The sequence below is a fragment of the Eumetopias jubatus genome, unplaced genomic scaffold, assembly GCF_037043125.1.
Source record: "Eumetopias jubatus isolate StellerSeaLion01/CBP00866 unplaced genomic scaffold, mEumJub1_p1.0 scaffold_12, whole genome shotgun sequence".
NCBI classification, from domain to species: Eukaryota; Metazoa; Chordata; class Mammalia; order Carnivora; family Otariidae; genus Eumetopias; species Eumetopias jubatus.
This window is the reverse complement of record NW_028274818.1, coordinates 104,957,910-104,981,775: the sequence shown is the minus strand read 5'-3', so window position 1 is coordinate 104,981,775 and position 23,866 is coordinate 104,957,910. Positions and strand designations below refer to the sequence as shown.

The 23,866-nt window shown below is 44.5% G+C and overlaps 1 protein-coding gene across 6 annotated transcripts; it reads left to right on the top strand.

Moving 5' to 3' along the window:
- ZKSCAN5 (zinc finger with KRAB and SCAN domains 5) lies at window positions 1-22,375 on the top strand. Of its 6 annotated transcripts, none has more exons than XM_028088499.1 (7): window positions 1-41; window positions 1,265-1,780; window positions 5,994-6,132; window positions 10,547-10,629; window positions 10,910-11,045; window positions 16,192-16,800; window positions 20,064-22,375. In XM_028088499.1, exons 2-7 carry the CDS (start codon window positions 1,367-1,369, stop codon window positions 21,188-21,190), a joined length of 2,508 nt encoding a protein of 835 aa, XP_027944300.1. In that variant the 5' UTR covers window positions 1-41; window positions 1,265-1,366; the 3' UTR covers window positions 21,191-22,375. The 6 variants fall into 6 exon arrangements, with proteins under 6 accessions (XP_027944300.1, XP_027944301.1, XP_027944303.1 ...); XM_028088500.1 differs by having other exon boundaries at window positions 2-41; window positions 1,268-1,780; XM_028088502.2 differs by lacking the exon at window positions 1-41 and adding an exon at window positions 498-1,005 and having other exon boundaries at window positions 10,913-11,045.
- The last annotated feature ends 1,491 nt before the right edge of the window (window positions 22,376-23,866 follow it).

Genomic DNA, 23,866 nt, shown 5'->3' with positions numbered 1-23,866 from the left:
CGGTGATTTCGGCCCCGTGAGCACTGCGGTGGTGAGAGGAGGTGGGTGTGTCTGGAGACGGGGTGCTGAGAGGGACGAGGATGCAGGTGGAAAAAAACGAAGGATTTAAAATTAAAGAGAAATTAGGGTTGCGGGCCCTCAGGAAGGGGCGAACCTACTTGGAAGTGGGGCACAGAGCGTTGGGGTGGGGGAGCGCAAGTTCTACGGCCAATCAGACATTAGCAACTCTTGCCTTAGCAACCACTCCGGACAGCTAAGGCCCGGTCCCTTGCCCCCACTCCAAAGAAAGGGGAGGAGCCCGGGCTGTTTAAATGGCTTTGGGCTCGGGTGGAGAGAAGCCGGCTCCGTTTCCTTCCCGGCTCTGGTGGCGCGGAACCGGCGGCTCGGTGGGCGGGGAACAGCCGCGTCCCGGAGGCACCCCAAACTCCCCGCCGGTTGGCCCACAATTCCTCGGGGGCGGGGTCTGGGACGGGCAGCTCCCGCCCGCTGCGGGGCGAGGACCTCCGGGATTCCTAGAGAGGACTCGGAAGTGCTCTCGGCGGTGGGATTGATGGCTCGACCCCGTTGGACGGGGAAAGCTTGGACTTGCTTACTTCCGGCGAGGAAGTGTTGCGAAGTGTCGGCTTCGGTTTTCTCTCCGTTTGCGGGAAGAAACCTATCTTCCCAAGCGTGGCTGCAGGAGCTTGGTCTCCAGGAGAGCTTCCCGGGACTGGTGCCTGGAGGAAAGGGGATGGGCTTTGTGTCCAGACGGGGGTCCTGTCTCTAACCTTGACCTGCCCGGTTTCCGTGACTATGGGGCCAGGGGCGCTTCTGAAGAATCCAGGTCCAAATCTGTACTTATAACTGTGCTTCTCTTCGGGACTAATGAAGTCTCCTCTTGGTCTGTCATGCTCTTGTGTCATGAAGGACAGGACCCGTTTTGGCCGTTGTAATGTTTTTGACCCCTGTTTTGACTTAAGTTTGGCTTGTGGTAGAGAAAAGCAAGGACTGCGTCTGGACTAGTTAGTAAGTCTTGTCCTATTATTTATATGAAATGTCATGTTCCTCACCATTAAAATTGTATTCGGTTAGGCGTGATGTCAGATTTTTATTGCTCTTCTTTACATTTTTTAAATGTTGGAAATATTCTCTATTAGTAATGTGATGGGTGGAATGATGGCTGTCTTGTAGTCTATATTTTAAAGTAAATGGCACTGTTGAGTGGTCTTTAGTGTCGATGACCTCTTTGTCATCTCTTTGCTAATAATGATTTCCAATATATCAGTAGGTTGCACACTAATGGAAGTGCCCTTCAGAAGATCTTAAAGGGCAGAAAACAGATTTGATCTGTGACAGCTAACCTGGAGAGACCTCCCTCTGAGTTGGAATGATAATGACAGAGTCTGGGGAAGTTATAGACTTAGACCCTCCAGCTGAGACTTCACAGGAGCAAGAAGACTTTCTCATAGTGAAGGTGGAAGAAGAAGACTGCACGTGGATGCAGGAGTACAATCCTCCAGTGTTTGAGACTTTTTACCAGCGCTTCAGGCACTTCCAGTACCATGAGGCCTCCGGCCCCCGGGAGGCCCTGAGCCAGCTCCGGGTGCTCTGCTGCGAGTGGCTGAGGCCCGAGCTGCACACCAAGGAGCAGATCCTGGAGCTGCTGGTGCTGGAGCAGTTCCTGACCATCCTCCCTGAAGAGTTCCAGGCCTGGGTGAGAGAACATCACCCGGAGAGTGGAGAAGAGGCTGTGGCTGTGGTAGAAAATATACAGAGAGAACTGGAGGAACGCAGACAACAGGTGAGCGAAAGGGGGAGACATCGGAGCAATGAGGAAGGAGAGGAAGAGAGTTAGTGCTGCTGAGCAGGGGTGAGATCCTCTGAGCTCTGGTGCTTCATCCATATTCTTTTGTTCTCCTGGGATTAGGTACACTGTGGAGATTTCCTGCCACTCCAGCAAAGAGAAGCAGTGTCCAGTGTGTTAATCTGGAGAAGACAGTCAGCGATTTTATTTATTTTTTTAAAATTACTCTTTTCTGTTTTTTGAATGACATGATACAAAATTCAAAAGGTGCATAAGGTTGTTATGAAAAGTAAGTTTCCTCCTGCCCCCAATTCCCCGGCTGCCTAGTTCTCTTCAGACGCAGCCACTGTCACCTGATACCTGTATGTCCTTTACAGAGATAGATTCTCTTCTCTCTCTATAAGCATACGTGTAGATGACATGCTTTAAGAAAACACAGATGTGTTTAAATCACTGTGCGCTTCTGCCTCTTGCTTTTTTCTCGTATCTTGGTGTGTTCCATGTCCGTGCAAGCAACCTGCCTCACTCTCTGAAACTGTGTTATGGTCCATTGTGTGGATGGATGTACCGTAATTTAACTCCCATTGAAAGCCATTTAAGTCATTCCTTTAGGATGTTTCTGAACTTTTACTGTAACAAACTGCAATGACTGTCTTTTACATACACTATTAATTATAGAATAAATGCTGAGAAGAAGTCAGATTGTTGGCTCGGGGGCCATATGCATTTGTAATTTTGACAGCTGTTGACAGATTGCCCTTGGTAGAGCTTATTCCAGTTTTTTCTCCCTACTGCAGGGTGTGAGAGAATTTTTTGCTCACAGCCTGATAATGTGATGTTATCCAACTTTTTGTTAGTGCTAATCTGAAAGATGCAATATTCCATTTCTGTGCAATTTTAGTATGCATTTCTCATATTATGAGTGAGTTTGACCTCAGTATGTATTTTAAAGGGCTATGTGTGTACCCTTTGTTTTGTTTTGTTTTTTTAAAGTAAGCTCTACACCCAGTGTGGGGCTTGAACTCACAACCCTGAGATCAAGAGTCACATGCTCCACTGAGTGAGCCAGCCAAGCGCCCTATGTGTCTACCTTTTTTTGTGAATTATCTGTTTACATTATTTACCTATTTGAAAAAAGTAAGCAGTGTGTCTGTCATCCGAGTTGCAAGTTTATTTTTCCACTTTGTTGTTTGGCTTCGCTTGTGGAGATTTTTATTTTGCAGGGTTTTTAATTTTTATGTAGTCCATTTATATCTTTTAATTTATGGTTTCTGGGTTTTGTGCCATACTTAGAGAGGTCTTCTCCACTACAATATTATAAGAAAATTTTCTAATAGTCTCTTCTCAGTTTTTTTATTTTTATTTATTTTTTTGGTGCACGGTGTTTGATACGGTTATAACTTTCTTTCCCCAGATGTCTATCCGGTTGGCCCAGCAACTTATAGTAATCCCTTTTTTCGTCTCTGATTAAAATGCCATCTTTATTACATACCAAATTTCTGCATGTATTTGGGTCTATTTATGGTCCTTTTATTTCTGTTTTATTGACCTTATTACCTGTTAATATGTCAGTATCTGAATTACTTGAGCTCTGTAAAGGGTTTTGGTATTGATAGGGCTACCCTCCCCCCTTCCAGATTTTTTTCAATATTTTCTTTTTTCCTTATGAACTTTATTTTTTTTTTTAAGATTTTATTTATTTATTTGACAGAGGGAGACACAGCGAGAGAAGGAACACAAGCAGGGGGAGTGGGAGAGGGAGAAGCAGGCTTCTCGCGGAGCAGGGAGCCCGATGCGGGGCTCGATCCCAGAAGCCTGGGATCATGACCCGAGCCGAAGGCAGACGATTAACAACTGAGCCACCCAGGCGCCCCCCTATGAACTTTAGAATTACTTATTAAAGTTTTCACCACTCCAAAAATCCTGTTAGTTTTTTTTGGAGGGGGGATCCAGTAAATCATGTATTAATTTAGAGAGGATCGATGTCTTTATGTTGCTATATCTTCTTGTCTTGTCTTTTCTCATTTATAACCTGACCCTCTACCTTTTTGTTGCTAGGGTCACACTCTCTTAAGCCTTTTTTTTTTTTTTTTGAGCAAAGAAACAAAATCATGAGAGCTTAGGTCACAAGAGTTTGAAGCTAGTTGGAGAATTTCCCTCTTTTTTTTTTTTTTTAAGATTCTATTTATTTGAGAGAGAGAGAGCGTGAGCAGGGGGAAGAGGAGGGACAAGCAGACTCCCTGCTGAGCGGGGAACCTGACATCGGGCTCGATCCCAGGACCCTGGGATCATGACCTGAGCCAAAGTCAGATGCTTAACCAACTGAGCCACCCAGGTGCCCTTCCCTCATTCTTGAGAGCCATTGCACTTCATTGTAAGGTCCCAGTCTCATTATTCTTCATCTCTGGGTAAGGGGTACTTCAGCCTTCCAGAACATCATTAGGCTCTTCAGCTAGTTTAATTCACTCCATGAGGCAAGTGGGCAGCAGAGGGAATTGCTGCTGACCCTCAGCCAGACCAAATGATTGTCTTCCAGATGGGAATGTCTGAACCTTTCTATTGCCTCCATCAGGACAGAAAGTAAAGGCTCATGGTGACATCTCGTTATTCCTTTTTTAAGCCTAATTTGGGACATTAACGAACAAACTTTTTCCTACTTTGTTTATTTTTTTTTTTAAAGATTTTATTTATTTATTTGAGAGAGAGAGAATGAGAGAGAGAGAGCACGAGAGGGAAGAGGGTCAGAGGGAGAAGCAGACTCCCCACCGAGCAGGGAGCCCGATGTGGGACTCGATCCTGGGACTCCAGGATCATGACCTGAGCCGAAGGCAGTCGCTTAACCAACTGAGCCACCCAGGCGCCCTCCCTACTTTTTTTTATAGTAATAAATATTCAAAAGTACAGTTAAAAACAGGATTTTTGAAACAGGATTTACAGCTGCTATTTATCTCTCTCATTGTGATATGCAGCCCATCTTTCGAAGGGACACAGAGAAAAATAATTCTTAGTGGTAGTCAGGGATTTGAGGCCCATACAGGGGATTTTCTTAAGGGCCTCCACAGCTCACTTTGTTTGCCTTTCTCTCTGCCTGTCATCTATATCCCCAACATTGTTCCTCAGCTTTATCTCCAGGCGGTTTTTGTCTCTGGCAGGCCTTTTCCCAGGCTTTATCCTTTACCCCTCCTCCTTGGTTTCTCTGTCCTAGTGTCAGGGGACCTCAAGGCTGCTTTGCTTTTCCGTGCCAATGTGCCCTTTGACGTACTTGGCATCATCTTAACTCTTATCCTGAGCGGGTCCACAAGGACACACAAATTTCCATGCAGAATGATCGCAACTGTTTTGCAGCCACCTGTTGATGTAACTCCTGTTCCACTTCTGCCAGTGCTAAGAGGGTTAAGATTTAAAGTGCTTTGAAACATAAGGGAGGGGAAGAGGGGGATGGCAATTCTCTTTCAGGGCAGGATCTTAGTATCTGCTAGGATGCTGCTGAGCTAGTACCTTCCAGAAAAGACAGATTGTGGAGACTGGTTGTGGCAGAGTAATTGTGTGTCCCCTAGGGTTGACCGAGAGCCCAGAACAGAAAGATGGAGTACTTAGCAGGTCAGACAAGAACTAGCTCTGGTCTTGGTGTTGGTCTGTCCTCCTTGAACGGGGTCCACTATGAACTGAGTATGGCTTCCTGTGTCCTATATTGGCTTTTGCAACCTCCCTTCTCACTTCTCTCCCCCTTCACTAAACTTGGCCCACCCTGGCTTTCTTATGGTTTCTTGACTGTACCAGATACCTGTTTCTGCCTGAGAGTCTTTGCTTATGTCGTTCTCTCTGCCCTGGACACTTCTGACTTTTTTCTCTGAGGGCTTCTTTGGCCCTTTAGGTGTTTACTTAAAGCGACACTTCCTCAGAAAAGCCTGCCTTGGCCACCCTCTCTAAAGTAGTTTCATCTGTTCTGTCTTAAGGCACTGCTTTCTTCTCTTTTCTGAGGTATAACAGTTTGTAATTACGTATTTGTGCGTGGATATGTTTAATGGGAGCCATCTTCACCTAGAAAGAAACTGTGTTTATTAAGCCACTGTGTAGTCAGTTTGCTTGGCTCATTGTAGATGCACATTAAATATTTGGCAAAAGAGTGAATGGAAGAAGAATGGGAATTTACTGGATTCTTCCATAGCCCTCCCTGCAATGTGCTGATTGGTGTGGTTGTGCTTGTTAGATCGTGGTGTGTCCTGAAGTGCTTCCTCAGAAGATGGTGCCACCTGGAGTTGTGCAGGAGCCCCTCAGCCACCAGCTCCTGTCCGCGGACCCCCAGTCTGAACAGGAGCCTCAGAAGCCTCATCTCCTGGAGGAAAACGGTGAGGACGTGTGATTCGGTGGAACAGATGTGGCTAGAAGTGGGTGCCCTGGCCACGTGGGTAAGCGGTATCTGTGTGAGACTTCGGGCTGGGCAGCCACTCTGCAGTCAGCAGTATCGGGAGCTTGGGAAGGGCTGGGGCCTTGGCATCGAGTCCCTGGCATTCGGAGAGAGGTCAGCTTGTAGGAAGGCTAGGCTGTGCACCGTGGTTCCGTTGCAAAGCTGTCGTGACGACGACAGCTCTAAGCGCAGGGACTGTCAGAAGACCTACGGGAGTCCTTTACAAAAGCGTCGCACTTGCTTTACGACAGCCATCCGGCTCCCCCTCGTCGATTTTGTCGTCTTACGGCTGGTGTAAGAAGAGCACTCCCGTTCCCGGTTGTGCTCGTTTCTGGCTGCTCAGTCGTTCACCTTGAAATCTTATTTCAAACAGTGCCTCACAGTGACCTTTAGAGCGACTGTTCTCTCTCTCGTCCCCTACCCGCCTCTCCACCTTATTAACTTGGATTAGACACAGGAAGGGAGAAAGTGAACTGCGTACCTTATTTATGACGCACATGTCCACAGGTCTTCAATCCTCATCAGAAACTCTATCAGATATATCTTAGGATTCAGAAATTTTCAGATTTATTAAGGGAATAGGATTTATATACCATATAGTACAGTACCAGCAGGATTTGAGGTGGGACTCCACAGTGACACACATTAGTGGAATGTATGCAGCTGTACAGTGAGTGGATTAAATAACAACTTTAGAGAGCTTCCCATCAGTTCTGGTCAGGTTTTGCTGTCAAATTAGTTCAGTGTGTAACTTAACGAGAGGAAGGCCTTTGGTATTGAGAGCTTGGGGATTTCAGAATGTGGAGAACCTGTGTTCCAGGTTCGCCCCCAGTCTTGCTTCTGTTCTCCCCTTAGGGGTCAGGCCTTCCATTTCACATGCCCCACGGCTCTGACCTTCTCCAGCTTTCCTTTCACTGTGGTAACGATAACAGAAGTGTTACTTATATGAGTTTACTGAGTGTCGGCAAGTGTCCCAGGTGCTTTACTTGTTGGAATTCATTAAGCCCTCAGTGTACCAGAAAAAATAGTCTTCACTGTTTACCACCCGGGGCCAAGGGATCCTTTATTTTATATATATATATTTACTCTTTTATTTTATTATATTATTTGTTATTTTACTTTATTATGTTATCATGTGTATGTTATTTATGAGTCATTTACGGAAGAATCAAAGGATAATAAAAAATAATTCTCAAGGAAATTTTGATAAGAACCTCTTTATAGCAAGTACATTTTGATAATAGAAACGTTGTAAAAAAATGAAAGAATACCGTTACACAGTACTGTCCCTGTTCCCTTTAGAAAAATGAATACTGTCCTTTTCACAAAATGGGATGGTCCAGAATCTTGTTGCAAAATCTTGCCTCATGAAGTCCTTCCTGTTGAATAATTCAGTGGATGAGAATGTCATATTTCCTTTTTGAAATTAGAAATCAGAGTGTTTATCGTTGGTTGTTATGTTTGAGAAAATTTACCCCTGATATTGTTTGTAGACTCCTTCAAAGATTTGCCCTTCGGCTTCAGTCTCATCATTACCGTGTAGAATCCACTGCTCCGTCTCTTCACATCGTCTTCTTACTAATCTAGTAATAGTGAAGTGTCTTTTCCTGCACATTTTTTTCTCTTTGCTAATAGGGGTGGAAAATGAAAAATTCTGAATTCACAACTATGCTCAATGAAAGCTAAAAGCAGGTGTCAATAGTCTTATACCTTCTTGAAGATGATGCAAAACTCTGGGCAATGAATTTAACACTTGGAGACTAGTGAAGAACGATGATTTATTTCACTCTTACATCATCATCCTAAGTATTCTGCTGTTTATTTATTTCCTTTATTCTCCTGTTTTCTCACTATTTTAGTTTTTTATTCTCCTGTTTTCTTACTATTTTATTCTCCTGTTTTCTTACTATTTTAGTTTTTTCTGCTATCATTGGGAATAATTAACGAGTAATGATTGGTAAATATGTGGTAATTCCTAGGATGATGAATTAGGAAAATGTTTTATGATACAGGAAAAATAAGATCACTCAGATCTCAAAATGTACCCTACATGTGTAGAAGAGGCCAGTGGATCCATATAGAAATGACAAGACAGAATGAGTCGTACTCTATTTTTTAATAATACTAAAATAAATTTTCTTTTTCTTCTTCAGAAGATCTCTAAAGGGATAAAAGTCATGTAATTCCAGCCTTTAAAAATAGCTAACACTGAAAAAAAAAGAGCTAACACTGTTTTTTTTTGTTTTTAAAATTTTTATTTATTTATTTGACCGAGAGAGACACAGCGAGAGAGGGAACACAAGCAGGGGGAGGGGGAGAGGGAGAAGCAGGCTTCCTGCTGAGCAGGGAGCCCGATGCGGGGCTCGATCCCGGGACCCCGGGATCATGACCTGAGCCGAAGGCAGACGCTTAATGACTGGGCCAGCCAGGCATCCCGAGTTAACACTGTTTAAAAAAGAAACGCCAAACCCCAAATTGTGTCTAATACACTTAGTCGGCATAGCAAGGGTTAATGCCCACACTGACCCAATAGAATAGGTACTACTGTTATCCTCATGTTAGAAATAAGAAACTGAGGCCTAGTCAGGTTAGGTGATTCATTCAAGGTCACGGAGCTGTCAGTGACTGAGCTGGGATTGTAAGCCCAGCAATCCAGCTCTGCATTTATCCTTCTACCCCAGTCCGAGCTGTGCTGCGTTGGCCTTTCCTGCAGCCCCCCCAAGTGCAGACTTCTGTCCTCCTACCTCTGCTGCCGGGGTCTCCTCATGCCAGGCTGCTCTTCCTTCTGTCCCTAGGTGCTGCTGCTCTTCTCTGCCCTGTTAGCTAGACCCAGCCAGTTCCTTTCTTCCAACCAAATTACGAGGTTTGTTTCAGTTTTTAATTTCTGTGCACTGGGGAAGGCTGCATTCCTCGTGCCCTTCATAGCACCGAAGGCTGGTTTTCTGTCTCTGGGACTAATTCCAGCGTGGGAAGGGCGAAGTCATTGGCAGAAAAGCTAAAGAAACCAAAGGTTTTACAGGAACTTCATAAAATAAGTGGTATTGTTTGGAGTGTAATTATTATAATTATTCCAGTTGTAATTGGAATGTAGTCTATACTCAAAATCAAAATCACTGTTTAAGTACAGACTACATTCGTGCCTTTCTTTGAGTCCTGTTTCAGCTGCCATCTCTGTTTCTGGCTTTCGTCTCTAACCATGATGTCTTTCTTTTTGTGTCATTGCTAATTACTTCCTAGTTCTTGGACAGAAGCACGCTGCATAACAACATACATCTTCAGGACCAGGGAAACCATAGCAACATCCTAAACTGTCAGGTTAAAGATTAATACCAGGTGGATCTGTCCAGATCAGGGCATATATAGACAATGAGACCGTATGCAGCACCAGTCTCACACAAAGAACAAGCGGAGGTGACACAGCAGGGGTCAGTAGGTCACCAACATCTAGAGATCAGACCCTGCAGGCATTGCACATGCCATTCACTCTGCCCAGAGAGCACCCTCATCCCCCCCAACCCACCCCAACCCTACTTACCAGAGTCACTTCCTGTGGAAAGACTTTGCCGATGCCCCCACCTCCCCCTCTCCACCCTGGAGGTGCCCCTGTTTCCGTGCTCCTGTGGGAACTTGGGTGAATTTCAAGTATATTACCCTTTCCCTGTGCTGGAAGTAAGTGAGGCTCACATGTCTGCTCTCCCCACTAGACAGTGAAGTTTTTGAAAGGCAAGAATTGCTTTATCTGCCTGTTCTTATAACACACAATGTAGATTTAGTGCATTACTAATTGCCTGACTCTCCATCAACCATAGTAGCTTCTGGAAGGAAGAGAATGTGGACTAAGACCTTGCTAGTCAAAGCGTGGCTCAAGGAGCAGCGCCAGAATCACCTGGCTTTGTTAGAGGTACAGAATATGGGGGCCACCACAGACCTGCTGAGCCATATCTGCCCTGTACCAAGCCCTCCACATGATTTGTGTGCACATTAAAGTTTGAGAAGCCCTGGGCTCTCAGTAGCGCTTCAGCTTCGTGGAAGCTATAGGACTGGTTAATCTTTGAGATGACTAGATTTGATCTTGGCAGAGCAGATTGCATCCTTTACAGGGGACTGTCACAGTCTTGAGGTCACTGGCAGGGATTAGCCTGACCAAAGCAGGGAGTCTAGTTTTTCGGCGGGAAGAGTGAGTGTAGTTAGGTGGGGGAGGAGTCACAACGCAGAGGGCCTTGAGAGCCAAGCAGAAAAATTTGGCCTTGCTGTAGCAAGGCGCCATCGTGGATTCTTGAGCGAAAGTGGAACATGATGGCAATCGGAACTGGGCAAAGATATTCTCACTGACACCTCTTTTTCTCCCCCCTCAGCCCTACCTGCTCTCCAAGTTCCTTCCCTTCCCCGGAAGGACAGCCAGGAGCTGACAGCCTCACTTCTCTCGGCTGGGTCCCAGGTGAGCCGGTGTCCCATGCCCGCAGTGAGGACCCACATCTGTTCTTGGACAAGTAGCTCCCCTAATCCTGAATCTCCACTAGGAGTTCTGTCTCTCACTGCACACTGGGCCCTTCTGGGGTTCCTACTTGAATGTTGCTTTCCCTTCTACCCAGTGCTCCCCTCTCCTCTTTAAAGCACAGACCCTCCCTCCTGTTTTTTCCCTTCATGCTCCCAATTGTTCCCCTCACTCCAAATTTGAACCTAGGGAATGGAAATTTAGTGGCGATCTCGTGTTTCAGAAGTTGGTGAAAATTGAAGATGTGGCTGATGTGGCTGTATCCTTCATCCTGGAGGAATGGGGACATTTGGACCAGTCCCAGAAGTCCCTCTATAGGGATGACAGGAAGGAGAATTATGGGAGTATTACTTCCGTGGGTAAGAATGATTTCATCTGTGCTTGGATTAGGACCTCTTAATTTTGTTATAAAAAGTATTTCTGGCACATCAGATAAAAGCATGTATGTGACTTAATTACTGTGACTTTGCTTATTTTTTTTTTCTGTGAAAGAGTAAATCGACATTCCCTTTTTTATTCTTATTCAGCTTATTCTGATCATTTCCGTCATCATCAGGGTATGACTGACGTCTTGATGATACTTGGGGGATAGTATTTGCAATCCAGCATATGTTCTCGTTTTAGTGCTTTAAGATAAAAGAGCTCAGAACTAACAGGCTTGGGTTTTAACAGATTCGTAGTAGTTATTGGATTTTATTCCTTGACAAATTGAATAATTATTTTTTTTAAGATCTTATTTATTTATTTGACAGAGACATAGCGAGAGAGGGAACACAAACAGGGGGAGTAGGAGAGGGAGAAGCAGGCTTCCCGCGGAGCAGGGAGCCCGATGTGGGGCTCAATCCCAGGACCCTGGGACCATGGCCTGAGCCAAAGGCAGACACTTAACGAATGAGCCACCCAGGCGCCCCGACAAATTGTGTAATTCTTGACTGAATAATTCTCACTTGCAAAAGCATCTCCGACCTCACTGAGTAACTGTTTATTAGAGTACATTTGACCCTTGAACAACACAGGGCCAGGGGTGCCAACCCCCCCATGCAGTCAAAAGTCTGTGTATAACTTTTGACTCCCCCAGAACTTAACTACTCATAGCCTACTGTTGACCGGTAACATAGAGCCCCCCCATTTTTTTTTAATTAAAAAAAAAAATAAAAAATTTTAGAAAAACCATGAAGCCGATTAACACATAGTTTGTATATGTGTCATATACTGTGTTCTTACATGAAAGTAAGCTAGAGAAAAGGAAGTGCTATTAAAATAGTAAGGAAGAAGAATTGCATTTACAGGGCCGTATGTATCAAAAGAAATCGGTGTGTCGGTGGACCTGCGCAGTTCAAACTCATGTTATTCAAGGGGCAACTGTGTTATTAGAGGATCTCCCTTTTCCCCAGTGCATGGGTGGCTGGTTGTTCATTCCATCTCCATTCTCAGATCATGGGTGCTTCTTTCATGACGTTTGCCTTGCCATCTCCATTTTACATGTCCCATCCCTTCTTGAATTTTGTGCCCCAAATGAGATTTTGAACCTGTTTCTGAATTATGATCCTGGAAACTCATACTCGATTATGTGCCTAGAGCAAATTAATAAAAATCTCAGCACCTGATTAACATAACAATAAAAAATTAAAAAAAAAATCTCAGCACCATAGCAAATATTTTGGAGCTTATGGCTTTTAGCTTCTTTTGAATGAATTTTCTTAAAAGAACCACCACATACCAAGCACTCTGGTAGACTTTAGATGAAATACATATATGATGCCAAATCTGTCTTTTTTTTTTAAGTTTATTTATTTAATTAATCTCTACACCAGGCATGGGCCTCAAACCCACCACCCTGAAATTAAGAGTCGCGTGCTCCTCTGAGCCAGCCAACCCCATATAATGCCAAATTTCTTTTAAGCATTATAGCAATTTACATTGTTCTGAAGAGTTTTAGTTCACTTGCAGGCTTTTATTTAAAAAATAAAATTGACTCCTACTCTCTGAAATTTTCCATTTCTTTTAATACTAGTGATACATATTTGTATTTCCTTTTCTTCGATTTATTTGTACGTGTTCTCTGCGGCTTTATCTGTGGGGATCTTGGTGGTATTTCATCTCAAGGGATTACTTATGTAGCACAAATGCTATATGCAGTGAAGATATTTTTTCATTCTTTTTTTAAATGAATTTCAAATACCTCACTTGTCTAATTTGAGCCTGGTAGTATTTCCTTTTTTTCAGTTACTTTGCAGGCATTTAATGGGTGTCAGGCTTTCAGAACTTGGCACAGTTCTTTTTTATACTGTTTTCCAAGCAGTTTTAAATTTGTCCTTTCCGATTTTTTAAAAAATCCATCTGTTCATTACAACCTCTTTTCACAACTCTAGTGTACTCCTACATTAAGAACACATTTGATGATTTCTGCCCCTTAACTTCTCTGGGAAGGCCACAATAGATTATATTTTCATGCCTGTGTGTTCCTAATAGCATTGAGTAGGTCAGGATTTGGGGCGCCTGGGTGGCTCAGTTGGTTAAATGTCTGCCTTTGGCTCAGGACATGATCCTGGGGTCCTGGGATTGAGCCCTGCGTCAAGTTCCCTGCTCAGTGGGGCTTCTCCCTCTCCCTCTCCCTCTGCCCCTCCCCCTGCTCATGCTCTCCCTCTTAAATAAATAAAATCTTTTAAAAAGAGAGAGAAGGTCAGAATTTTAAAAATATCCATCAGATTCAGAAATGAGATTTTAGAAAAACAGATGTATCCTGGAGACAGCCATTTCAGTGGAGTGTCCAGGACGTTGGGGAACAAGAGACAGTTTCTTTGAAGATTGCAAAGGAGAGGAATTTGAGAAAGCCATCACAGATAAACTTTCAAGAACACTGTGGAGGAAATGAGAAAGGGGGCTTATCACTATAAGGGTACATAGCTTAGATGGCTAGATTGGTTTTGTATGCTCTCTTTTCTTTTTTATGGGGGGGGGCAAAGGGAGAGGGAGAGAGAGAGAGAATCTCCAGCTGACTTCCCGCTGAGCGTGGTGTCCGACATGGGGCTTGATCTCACACCCCTGAGATCATGACCTGAGCCAAAATTAAGAGTTGGATGCTTCACTGACTGAGCCACCCAGGCACCTCTGTACGTTCTCTTTTTCAGTGGGAGAGTTTTAAGCCTACTTAAATGCTACTGGAAAAGAACTAGTAAAGAGTGAGCTTGAAATGTTGGGGCAAGGAAGAGGAGATCATTGATGAGGGTGATCCCTCAAAAACAGGATTGCATGGGGAGGTCGGGGGTCCGGGAGGGAGGCTTGGCCTTGGTCAGAGACAGCTCTTCCACCATGAGGTGAGGGGAGGATGACAGAGGAAGGCTGCCAGCAAGTCTTTGGTTGGTCTGTAGGATGTTCAAGGAGCTTTGCCTTTCTTTCAAATAGGAGACAGTCACCTGTTGAGAATGAGCAGGTGATGAAGTAGGTGGCAGAGAAGAGGTTCGAATACGTTGGAGAACCTTGTACATGCACATAGTGAAACATATTCAAATAGTATAAAGGGGTATAAAGTGAAAATTGAGTCACCTACCCTGCTCCTCAATCTTCTGTTTACTCTTACCAGTTTCTGGATTGTATCTCTAGGCATATTCTGTATACACACGTTTTTGCAAAACATGATAACATGATAACATGCCATACACTAGTGGAATTTTAAAATAACAGTGATATATCTTGGAAGCCATAGTGGAGATATTTTGACATAGCTGATGAGAAAAATGAGTGGGGAAAGGAGCCAACTGTAGGAACATAGAATGCCAACAGGGCAGCAGTGAGGTTGAAGAGCCTGAATCTTTAAAGCACCAAATCTGCCTGATTTGTTTTTGTCTCCCCTGCCCCCCACCATTGCATTACTAACCAGCTGGGCAGAGCATTGAGCAAGAAGCATAGTCTTCTGTCAGATACACAGATAAACCAAGAGAATCAACAGAAAGCTTGTCACGTACATGGTAAAGAGGTGGGGAAAGAGGGAAAAAGCAAATCTGTAAACCCATTGGTGTGACAACCTATATAATCGCCTTATCAGGAAAAGGGGAATTGTTAATAGAACCAAAGAGGTGCACTGGGCCAATCCGATTTTTTTTTTTTTCGAATTCACCCCTGCAAAAAGAAAACCATGTGCTTTTTTGACTTGTTGGATGGGAGAGAATTCTAGTAAGAATAAAATGTGTGGGCGTAAGCAGATGTGAGTAAAAGAGAAAAAGAAATCCTGTGATGACAGAGATTACCTGCCTACTTAAATGGGAGAGGAAAAAACGATTCTTTTTGATTATATGTTTGTTTCTACTACTAAGATGTCTTTTTAGGAAGAGAATTAAGGTCAAAGAGTTTTAAGAAATTAAAATTCAAGTTTTCTTGATGGAATAAGAATTATAACTTCTCACTCTGTCAAAAAAAAAAAAAGGTTAGTAACAGTATCTACCTCAAAAGGTCATTGTTAGGATTATATGCCATAAAATCGTAAAACACTTATAGGACTGGTCCATCGTAGCACTCAGCAAATGTTAGCTTTCATTGCCATTATTCTGTAATATTTGAAAACAACCTTGCTGTTTACAAAAGGTTGTTTTTTTTTTTTTAAGATTTTATTTATTTGACAGAGAGAGACAAAGCAAGAGAAGGAACACAAGCAGGGGTGCGGGAGAGGGAGAAGCAGGCTTCCCGCGGAGCAGGGATGCGGGGCTCGATCCCAGGACCCTGGGACCATGACCTGAGCCGAAGACAGACGCTTAACGACTGAGCCACCCAAGTGCCCCCCCCCCCAAAATCTTATTAGAAAGTTCTCAATAGACCCTGGTCTCTCTCTCTCTAGCATATAAAAAATAATATTCTGTATTTTTTAATTACTGAAGATTTGTCTTTGCAAAGCATATTAAGTGTCTGTGCTTCAAGTGAAATGTAGGTTGCTGATCCAGTTACATAGGGAGATGATTGCAGTTTGTCCGGCGTCTGTATTCATCAATGACTATTGGGTGTTAAGCTAGCTCTTGTCAGTACTGGATTCTTCTCTGGGTATAGAAAGAATACTTTTTTTCCTTTAGACTTATTCATACCAAACTGAGATTCTTGGGGGATTAAAAAAGCTGGAAATATCATCTTTCTTCTCCAGGCTATGAATGAACAGGAAGAAGAAGGTGAAAATTGGGTTAGCTGCACAACCCGATACCACATTTTGTGAAGAATTTGATATTGCACAGGTGTGCACAAACAGGTACTGTTAAGTACCCCACCAAGAGGACATCGCCTTCACTAAATAGAAGGACCGCTCTCCCAGTTTCATCCGTTTGACACATTCTTGCCAGCTCTTCTGTCCCCAACCTGCCTGTTTCTGCTGGAGGATTCTTTGTCCTCTCCCAGGAGCATAAAGCCCCCTTGCCAAGTCCTGTGGTGCTAGCACATGTCGGCTTCATAATTACCCACGTCCTGAGTCTTTTTGTTTCTTCCAGTATGGGGAATAGCTAATCCGTTTTCCTTCTCTTATTTCAGATTACGAATCTGGGCATGACAACGTGGAACTCGCTGTAAAGCAGATTTCCGATGACGCTGAACCCCACTGGATGACATCAGGAAGCCCTGAAAGAAATGTTCCCCAGAGTCAAGGGTTTGGAGAAGTTAGTGACCTTCATGGCATGGTAGAGAGGTGGCAGGTAAACCCCGCAGTGGGGAAATCAAGGCAGAACCCTTCCCAGAAAAGAGATCTTGGTACCATCACGGATGTTAACCGTAAGCACAACACAAGTGGCGAGAGAGGTCACAAATGTAACGATTGTGGTAAATTTTTCCTTCAAGCCTCAAACTTCATTCAACATCGGCGAATCCATACTGGAGAGAAACCGTTTAAGTGTGGTGAATGTGGGAAAAGCTACAATCAGCGGGTGCATCTGACTCAGCACCAGCGAGTTCACACTGGTGAGAAACCCTACAAGTGTCAGGTGTGCGGAAAAACCTTCCGCGTGAGCTCACACCTCGTCCAGCATCACAGTGTGCACAGCGGAGAGAGGCCATACGGGTGTACCGAGTGCGGGAAAAACTTTGGTCGGCACTCCCATCTGATCGAGCACCTGAAACGCCACTTCAGAGAGAAATCCCAAAGATGTAGGTATTGGGAGTTTGTGTTCAGAGAATAGATGGAGGCGAAAATGGTTTTATGAGCTTAGAGCAGCAGGACAGATGGGTTGTGCTGACTGGGAGCAGTAGCTAAGGGGCAGAGATCACAGTCCATTTTGTTGTTTTATACTTTTTTTTTTTTTAAGATTTTATTTATTTGACAGAGAGAGAGACAGCGAGAGAGGGACCACAAGCAGGGGGAGTGGGAGAGGGAGAAGCCGGCTTCCTGCGGAGCAGGGAGCCCGATGCAGGGCTCGATCCCAGGACCCGGGGATCATGACCCGAGCCGAAGGCAGACGCCCAACGACTGAGCCACCCAGGTGTCCCTTGTTGTTTTATACTTTAATTGGTCCAGTGAGTAGGCCAACCTATGCCCTCTCCACCCTCCCCACAGCTTCCCTCTTGGCAGAGGCACGTACTTTCAGCTCTCTTACATGTTTCTTCTGGTAAATCCCCCCCCCTTTTTTTTTTAAAGATTTTATTTATTTGAGAGAGAAAGCATGGGCAAGCGGTGGGGAGAGGGAGAAGCAGATTCCCCGCTGAGCAGGGAGCCCGATGTGGGACTTAATCCCAGGATCCCGGGATCATGACCTGAGCCAAAGGTAGACGCTTAACCAACTGAGCCACCCAGATATCCCTGTTAATTCCCTATTTGTCAATAATATATCTGTTGCCCGACTTAACCGATTTTAAACATTATCTCTTGCGTTTCTGTTGTAGTAAATGAAGATTTTGGCTCTCTCTCGCATGCTTCCCTCCCTCTTTCTCCTTTTCTCAATTTTGTTAACTCACATTTTATTTTAAAATGATAAAATAATACTAGAACAGGAAGTTTGGAGGAAAGAAAGCAGGAGGAAAAAAAAGACCCACAATCCCACCATCCTAATAGAACTGTTATTATTTAGCATATTCCTTCTATCTTTTTTATTATAAGCTTATTTTTATGTAGGTGTATTCAGAGGGTACAGTTAAATATTAGACACGCTTTGTCCGGTGTGGCTTGGCTCTCCTGTTTGTTATTTCTGACAACCTGCCGTTGTTTGGAGACATCAACACTTAATTGTTCCTCAGTTGAACTTTTTTTTTTTTTAAAGATTTATTTATTTGAGAGAGCGAGAATGAGAGAGAGAGAGCACATGAGAGGGGGGAGGGTTAGAGGGAGAAGCAGGCTCCTCGCTGAGCAGGGAGCCCGATGCGGGACTCGATCCCGGGACTCCAGGATCATGACCTGAGCCGAAGGCAGTCACTTAACCAACTGAGCCACCCAGGTGCCCCCTCGGTTGAACTTCTAATTTTTTCTCTTTTGTCCTGATAACTGTGCCTTAAAAAAAAAAAACAAACCTATGCCTTAAAAAAAGTAGGATTATTTCCTTATAATAGATGCCCAGAAGTGGGATTAGTGGATGAAACGCCAAAAACACTTTTATGGGTCTTGATACCTACTGCCAAATTGCTTTTAAAGTCACCACATATTAGTTTTCCTATATTTCTCCCAGGGTGATCAGACCTTTTTTTTTTTTTTAAGATTTTATTTGTTTATTTGACAGAGAGAGACACAGCGAGAGAGGGAACACAAGCAGGGGGAGCGGGAGAGGGAGAAGCAGGCTCTCTGCAGAGCAGGGAGCCCGACGCAGGGCCCGATCCCAGGACCCCGGGATCACGACCTGAGCCGAAGGCAGAGGCTTAACAACTGAGCCACCCAGGTGCCCCAGACATTTTTTTTTCCCACAAATGGGGTAAGCAGAAGAGATGTCTTTTCTGTATTCATTTTCATTAGTTTGGTTATCAGTAAGGTTGAACATCTGAGTTCATTAGTTTGGTTATCAGTAAGGTTGAACAGAGAACAATTTTCTCTGTTCGTTTACTTATATTTTCTTAGCTGTTCAAGTGATGTTAAACTTATGTATGGAAGAGATCACAGTCAATCATGCTGTGAACTTAGAGGCTCTTATTAATATTTTTCACATAACTCTTAAGACTGGCTTTAAAGTATTTATTTTTAAAATCTGCCGTTGACGTCCCCAATCCCAGCTACTTGTCATTCTCATTAACAGTGACTAGCACCTTCCCTATCATGGAATAGAAGGTTATGAAGTTCTCAAGGCCTTTAGAGTCTGGCTGGAGCTGAGCTTTCTCCTCTGCCAGTCTTGTCCCTTCTGCTTGGTGGCCGCCTCCTTGGGGAAACGCATCCAATAGCACTCCGGACCTGGGGAAGCAATTACTTTAAAGTAGTCTCTATTCTTTCCTATCTTCTCGACAGTTGTTCTTACGACTAGTTTCCTAGTTAACACTCACCTGTCCTGCCCCCGCCATTTTTTTTTTTTTTTTGGATCAAGAGAGGGATCTTTTGTGCGCTCACGCAGCCCTCGTTGTCGTGAGCCTGTGGCGCTAGGTGGTTGGGGTAGAGCAGTAAACAGAACCACGCAGTGTGTGCCCTTGTGGCGCTGGTGGTCTGGGCCCAGGAGCAGATCGGAAGGGTGGTGAGCATTCAGAGGTTCGATGCCCGGGTGGGGAAACAAGCTCAGGTGAGGGCGAAGAGTGACGAGAGCAGAGATGGGCCTATCACCCACCCTCTCGACAGTAGTTTTTACTGGCTCACTTCTCCTTGGTCCTGGGTGCTCATCACGTATCCCTCCCACTGCCTGTCCCCCTCAGAGTCCTGTGCTTCCTGTCCTTCAGTTCTTACCTGCTCTCTCCATCCAGCTGTGTTTCTGTTCTGACTCAGCCTGTCTGCCTCAGTCCTGTTTGCCTTCGGAGTCCTCTCCCTCCTTCCTGGATGGTGGAAGTGTGGTGCTCCTGTCTAGCAATTGCCTCGCCTCAGTCACTCTCACCATCCTGCTTAGCGAGCCTCTTCATCTCATTCTTTTCACGAGACAAATTCTTTTGGCTCCCGCCGGCATCAGGCACGTGCAGGCATCCTCCCTCCACTTTGTTACTGCCTGCACTTCATGCTTTCACCCGACTGTCCTTTCTCCTGACGGTTCAGGTTTCTACTGGAAAAGCACCGGTGACAGGGGCGCCTGGGAGGCTCGGTTAGTTGAGCGGCTGCCTTCAGCTCAGGTCATGATCCTGGGGTCCTGGGATCGAGCCCCGCGTCAGGCTCCCTGCTCGGTGGCGGGCCTGCTTCTCCCTCTGCCTAACCGCCCCCCCCCCCCCGCTTGCTCATGCTCTCTCTCCCTCACTCTCTCTCTCAAATAAAATCTTAAACCCCACAACAAACTGGTGACATTTGCATTTCCTCTTTATTTCAGGCAGTGACAAAAGAAGTAAGAATACAAAATTGAATGTTAAGAAGAAAATTTCAGAATTTGCAGAAGCCGATGTGGAACTATCAGGAAGAATCCAAAGAACTGTTTCTCAAGGTCAGGATTTTGGAGAAGGCCATGAGCACCCAGGCAAGTTGGATAGAAAGCAGGGAGTTCCTATGAAAGAGATACTAGGACAGCCCTCTTCAAAGAGGATAAATTTCAATGCAGTCACGTATGTGCACAAAAAATCAGCCACAGGAGAGAGACCACATAAATGTAATGAATGCGGAAAAAGCTTTATTCAGAGTGCACATCTGATTCAACATCAGCGAATCCACACAGGGGAGAAGCCCTTTCGGTGTGACGAATGTGGGAAGAGCTACAATCAGCGGGTGCATCTGACTCAGCACCAGCGAGTCCACACTGGTGAGAAACCCTATACCTGCCACTTGTGTGGGAAAGCGTTTAGAGTGCGGTCCCATCTTGTTCAGCATCAGAGTGTGCACAGTGGGGAGAGACCCTTTAAGTGTAATGAGTGCGGGAAAGGCTTTGGGAGGCGGTCCCACCTTGCGGGGCATCTGAGACTCCACTCTAGAGAGAAATCCCATCAGTGTCATGAGTGTGGAGAGATCTTTTTTCAGTACGTTAGCCTCATTGAACATCAGGTGCTCCATATGGGTCAGAGAAATGAAAAAAATGGCATTTGTGAGGAAGCTTACAGTTGGAACCTGACAGTGATTGAAGATAAGAAGATGGAGTTACAAGAGCAGCCTTATAAGTGTGATATCTGTGGCAAAGCCTTTAGTTATAGTTCAGACCTTATCCAGCATTACAGAACTCACACTGCAGAGAAAACCAATAAATGTGATATATGTAGAGAAAGTGTTGGCCAGTGTTCCCACGTAAAACAACACCAAAAAACCTTCTCCAACATGAAATCGCATCAATGTAATGAGTGTGGCAGAGGCTTCACTCTGAAGTCACATCTTAATCAGCATCAGCGAATCCATACTGGTGAGAAGCCCTTTCAATGTAAAGAATGTGGAATGAGTTTCAGTTGGAGTTGTAGCCTCTTCAAACATCTGAGAAGTCACGAGAGGACAGATCCCATAAATACCTTAAGTGTATAGATGTTTCTGTTGGAGAACAGCTCTTACTCAATTTTAGAGAAGCCTTCCTAAGAGAAACCCTCCTCCTATAATGAATGTAATAACAACTTCCAGCATTCTCTCCAACGTAACCATCAAACCTACAGATATGTTGAAATCCTTCAGTTGGAACTTAGGAACACTGGAGAATCCACAGTGAATAGATATCTGTTTGCTTTCCCCATCGAGAAATGCTTCTTCATGCTTAAGAATCTAGAGAGCACCTATGGATATGGTGGATGAAGGAGAGCCTTCAGGTGGCACTCATTCTTTGGTTGAATCTCAGAACATTGACACTGAGAAAAGCCTCACTAATGCAGTAGAAATAAGCTTTATTTGTAGTTTCTGCCTCGTTTGACAGCTTATTCAGGGAAGAGCACAGTGAAAGGAAGAGAGAACTCTTCAGCATGATACCTGTTTTGGTACCTCAGCAATGAACCTTTTCTAGAAACGATGATCCCAGCCACTAGAATGCTCCAGCTATTGTTCCCATCTTGAGTATTAAAGCCTTTGAAAAGAAATCGACTTAAGGTATTTATATCCTGGCAAAATCGGGGTTCAGAGACTGGATGGTATGTGTTTCCGTTGCATTATATGGTCTCTAATTTCTCCATGAAGCATTCTCTACCTTGTTTTCGTTTTGATTCTGTTAGCAACAAAGTTGGCTAGTACCAAGAGGAGTTAAGTGTGTAAATCCAGGAGAGAAACTGTTGGTCAGTCACATCTTAAGGAGAAGAGAGAGGGACCTTGGAGATAGTGAAGAGAAAATAGGCCAAACTGTGGGCTGGTTTTCAGTCCGTCACCCACAAGAATGAGGGCAGCTGTGTTCATGGAAGAAATTAGACCAAGTTGAATTAAGAATCTTGGTCCAAGGAGGATGTGTTAGCAACTCCCAGTGGCCCTGGAGATAGACCTCCTCCATAGGATAATGGCGTATAGAATAAGTGTCAGTTTGGATTGCAGTTGGATTTGAAAGTAAACTGTAACCAGGAGCAGAAGGGTTCGTGTTCTGGTTAGTGCTGTCTTGTGGGAAGGTCGGGGGGAAAGATGACATGGATAAGAGGGTTAATTTGAGCCTCTTTTCTAGAGACAGGGAAAGAGTGCTTCTGGGAACTGCTTCTACTGACTGCTGGGCTTACAATAAACAATAAATACTTGTTGACTGTATGTGTTGTACATTGGTGCCCTGCCCAGATCCCCTTTATCAAGCTGGCATGCCCATCCCCCAGCTACTCTGAGTTTTGGCTGTTGAGTGCTCACAACTCTCCCCCTTCTCCAGAGACTCTGGAAAGTTGTCCTCAGATGATGGGGGCTGCCTCGCAGCTGGGATGGGAGCTGTCCTCCGCACCCCCCAGCCAGTGGCTGGTTGATATGGGGGGTACAAAAGGCTGATTCACTAGGTCTGTCTCAGTGGGGGATAGGGGGAACTGTGGTGCATTTATGCTCCAGAACCCTCCCTTTGAGGACTATATTTGAGACTACATCCGTGCTTGGTTCTTGCCTTTCTCTATCCTGTTTCATTCCTTCCCATAAAGACTTCTGGAAGGGATGCCTGGCTGGCTCAGATGTGGGAGTGTGCGACTCCTGGTCTTGGGATCATGAGTTCAAGCCTATGTTGGGCGTAGGATTTACTTAAAAAAATAATAAAATCTTTAAAAAAAAAAAAGATACAAAAAACTTTTCCTGAAGAGCACTTCCTCAACAGATCACATGGCTCTGAATCCCTTTCTCAGGCTCTGCTTTAGGAAATCCCCGATCTAAGACATTTGGTGCCATGAGTGGTCCTAGGAGGCTGACTGTAAGAATGGATTGTGGAGTTGGCCACTCAACCAGGAGGCAGGGAGGACCCCCATCACTGATGGTGGGCGGAGTAATGGTGGTTTCTGGTGTGAGGTGGCTGTTCAGTTGTGGGACATTCACTGTGGTGAACTGGGATGGGATACAGGTAGAAAGGGATGTGCTGCTGTCTTATGTAAGGTTTGGGGGGGAAATGAAATAATGGAAAGGTTATGGAATTGGGTGGCTCTTGCTGAAAGCCACTAGTTGCAAGACTTAATGGAGAATGAAAACTTCAGTGAAGACTGGTGTTAATGTTTATTGAGCATTTACCACGTTCTAAACATCATATGCTTTTATGTGGATCATCTCACTTAATCTTTACAACATTATGAGGTGGTTTTACTTAACACCCTCATTTCAAAACTGAAGTTTACAATATTTAATTCACTTGCCCAAAGTCACACAGCATGTGGCAGAACTAGTATTTGAACCCAGCCAGACCACGTTCCACTTTGCCTCCAAAAGCTAAGCTCTTAGGCACTAAACTATATTATGTCTTATATTATTTTTTTTAATTTTTTATTGTTATGTTAATCACCATATATTACACAATTTGTTTTGGTGTACTGTTCCATGATTCATTGTTTGTTCATAACAAACACCCAGTGCTCCATGCAGAACGTGCCCTCCTCAATACCCATCACCAGGCTAACCCATCCCCCCACCCTCCTCCCCTTATATTATTTTTTTAAAGCTTTTTTCTTTATAGAGAGAGTTGCCCGCGTGCGGGCACCTGACCTGGGATGGGGGTGGGAGAGGGAGAGAGAATCCTAAGCACCCTAGGCATGGAGCCCAATTCGGGGCTCTATCTCACAACCC

Excerpts from the sequence above, each read along its gene's own strand:
- ZKSCAN5 (XM_028088499.1), top strand. The coding sequence starts at position 1,367 with ATGATAATGACAGAGTCTGGGGAAGTTATAGACTTAGACCCTCCAGCT. Across the intron at positions 6,133-10,546 it reads TCATCTCCTGGAGGAAAACG|CCCTACCTGCTCTCCAAGTT; the intron begins GTGAGGACGTGT and ends CTCCCCCCTCAG. Across the intron at positions 16,801-20,063 it reads CAGAGAGAAATCCCAAAGAT|GCAGTGACAAAAGAAGTAAG; the intron begins GTAGGTATTGGG and ends TCTTTATTTCAG.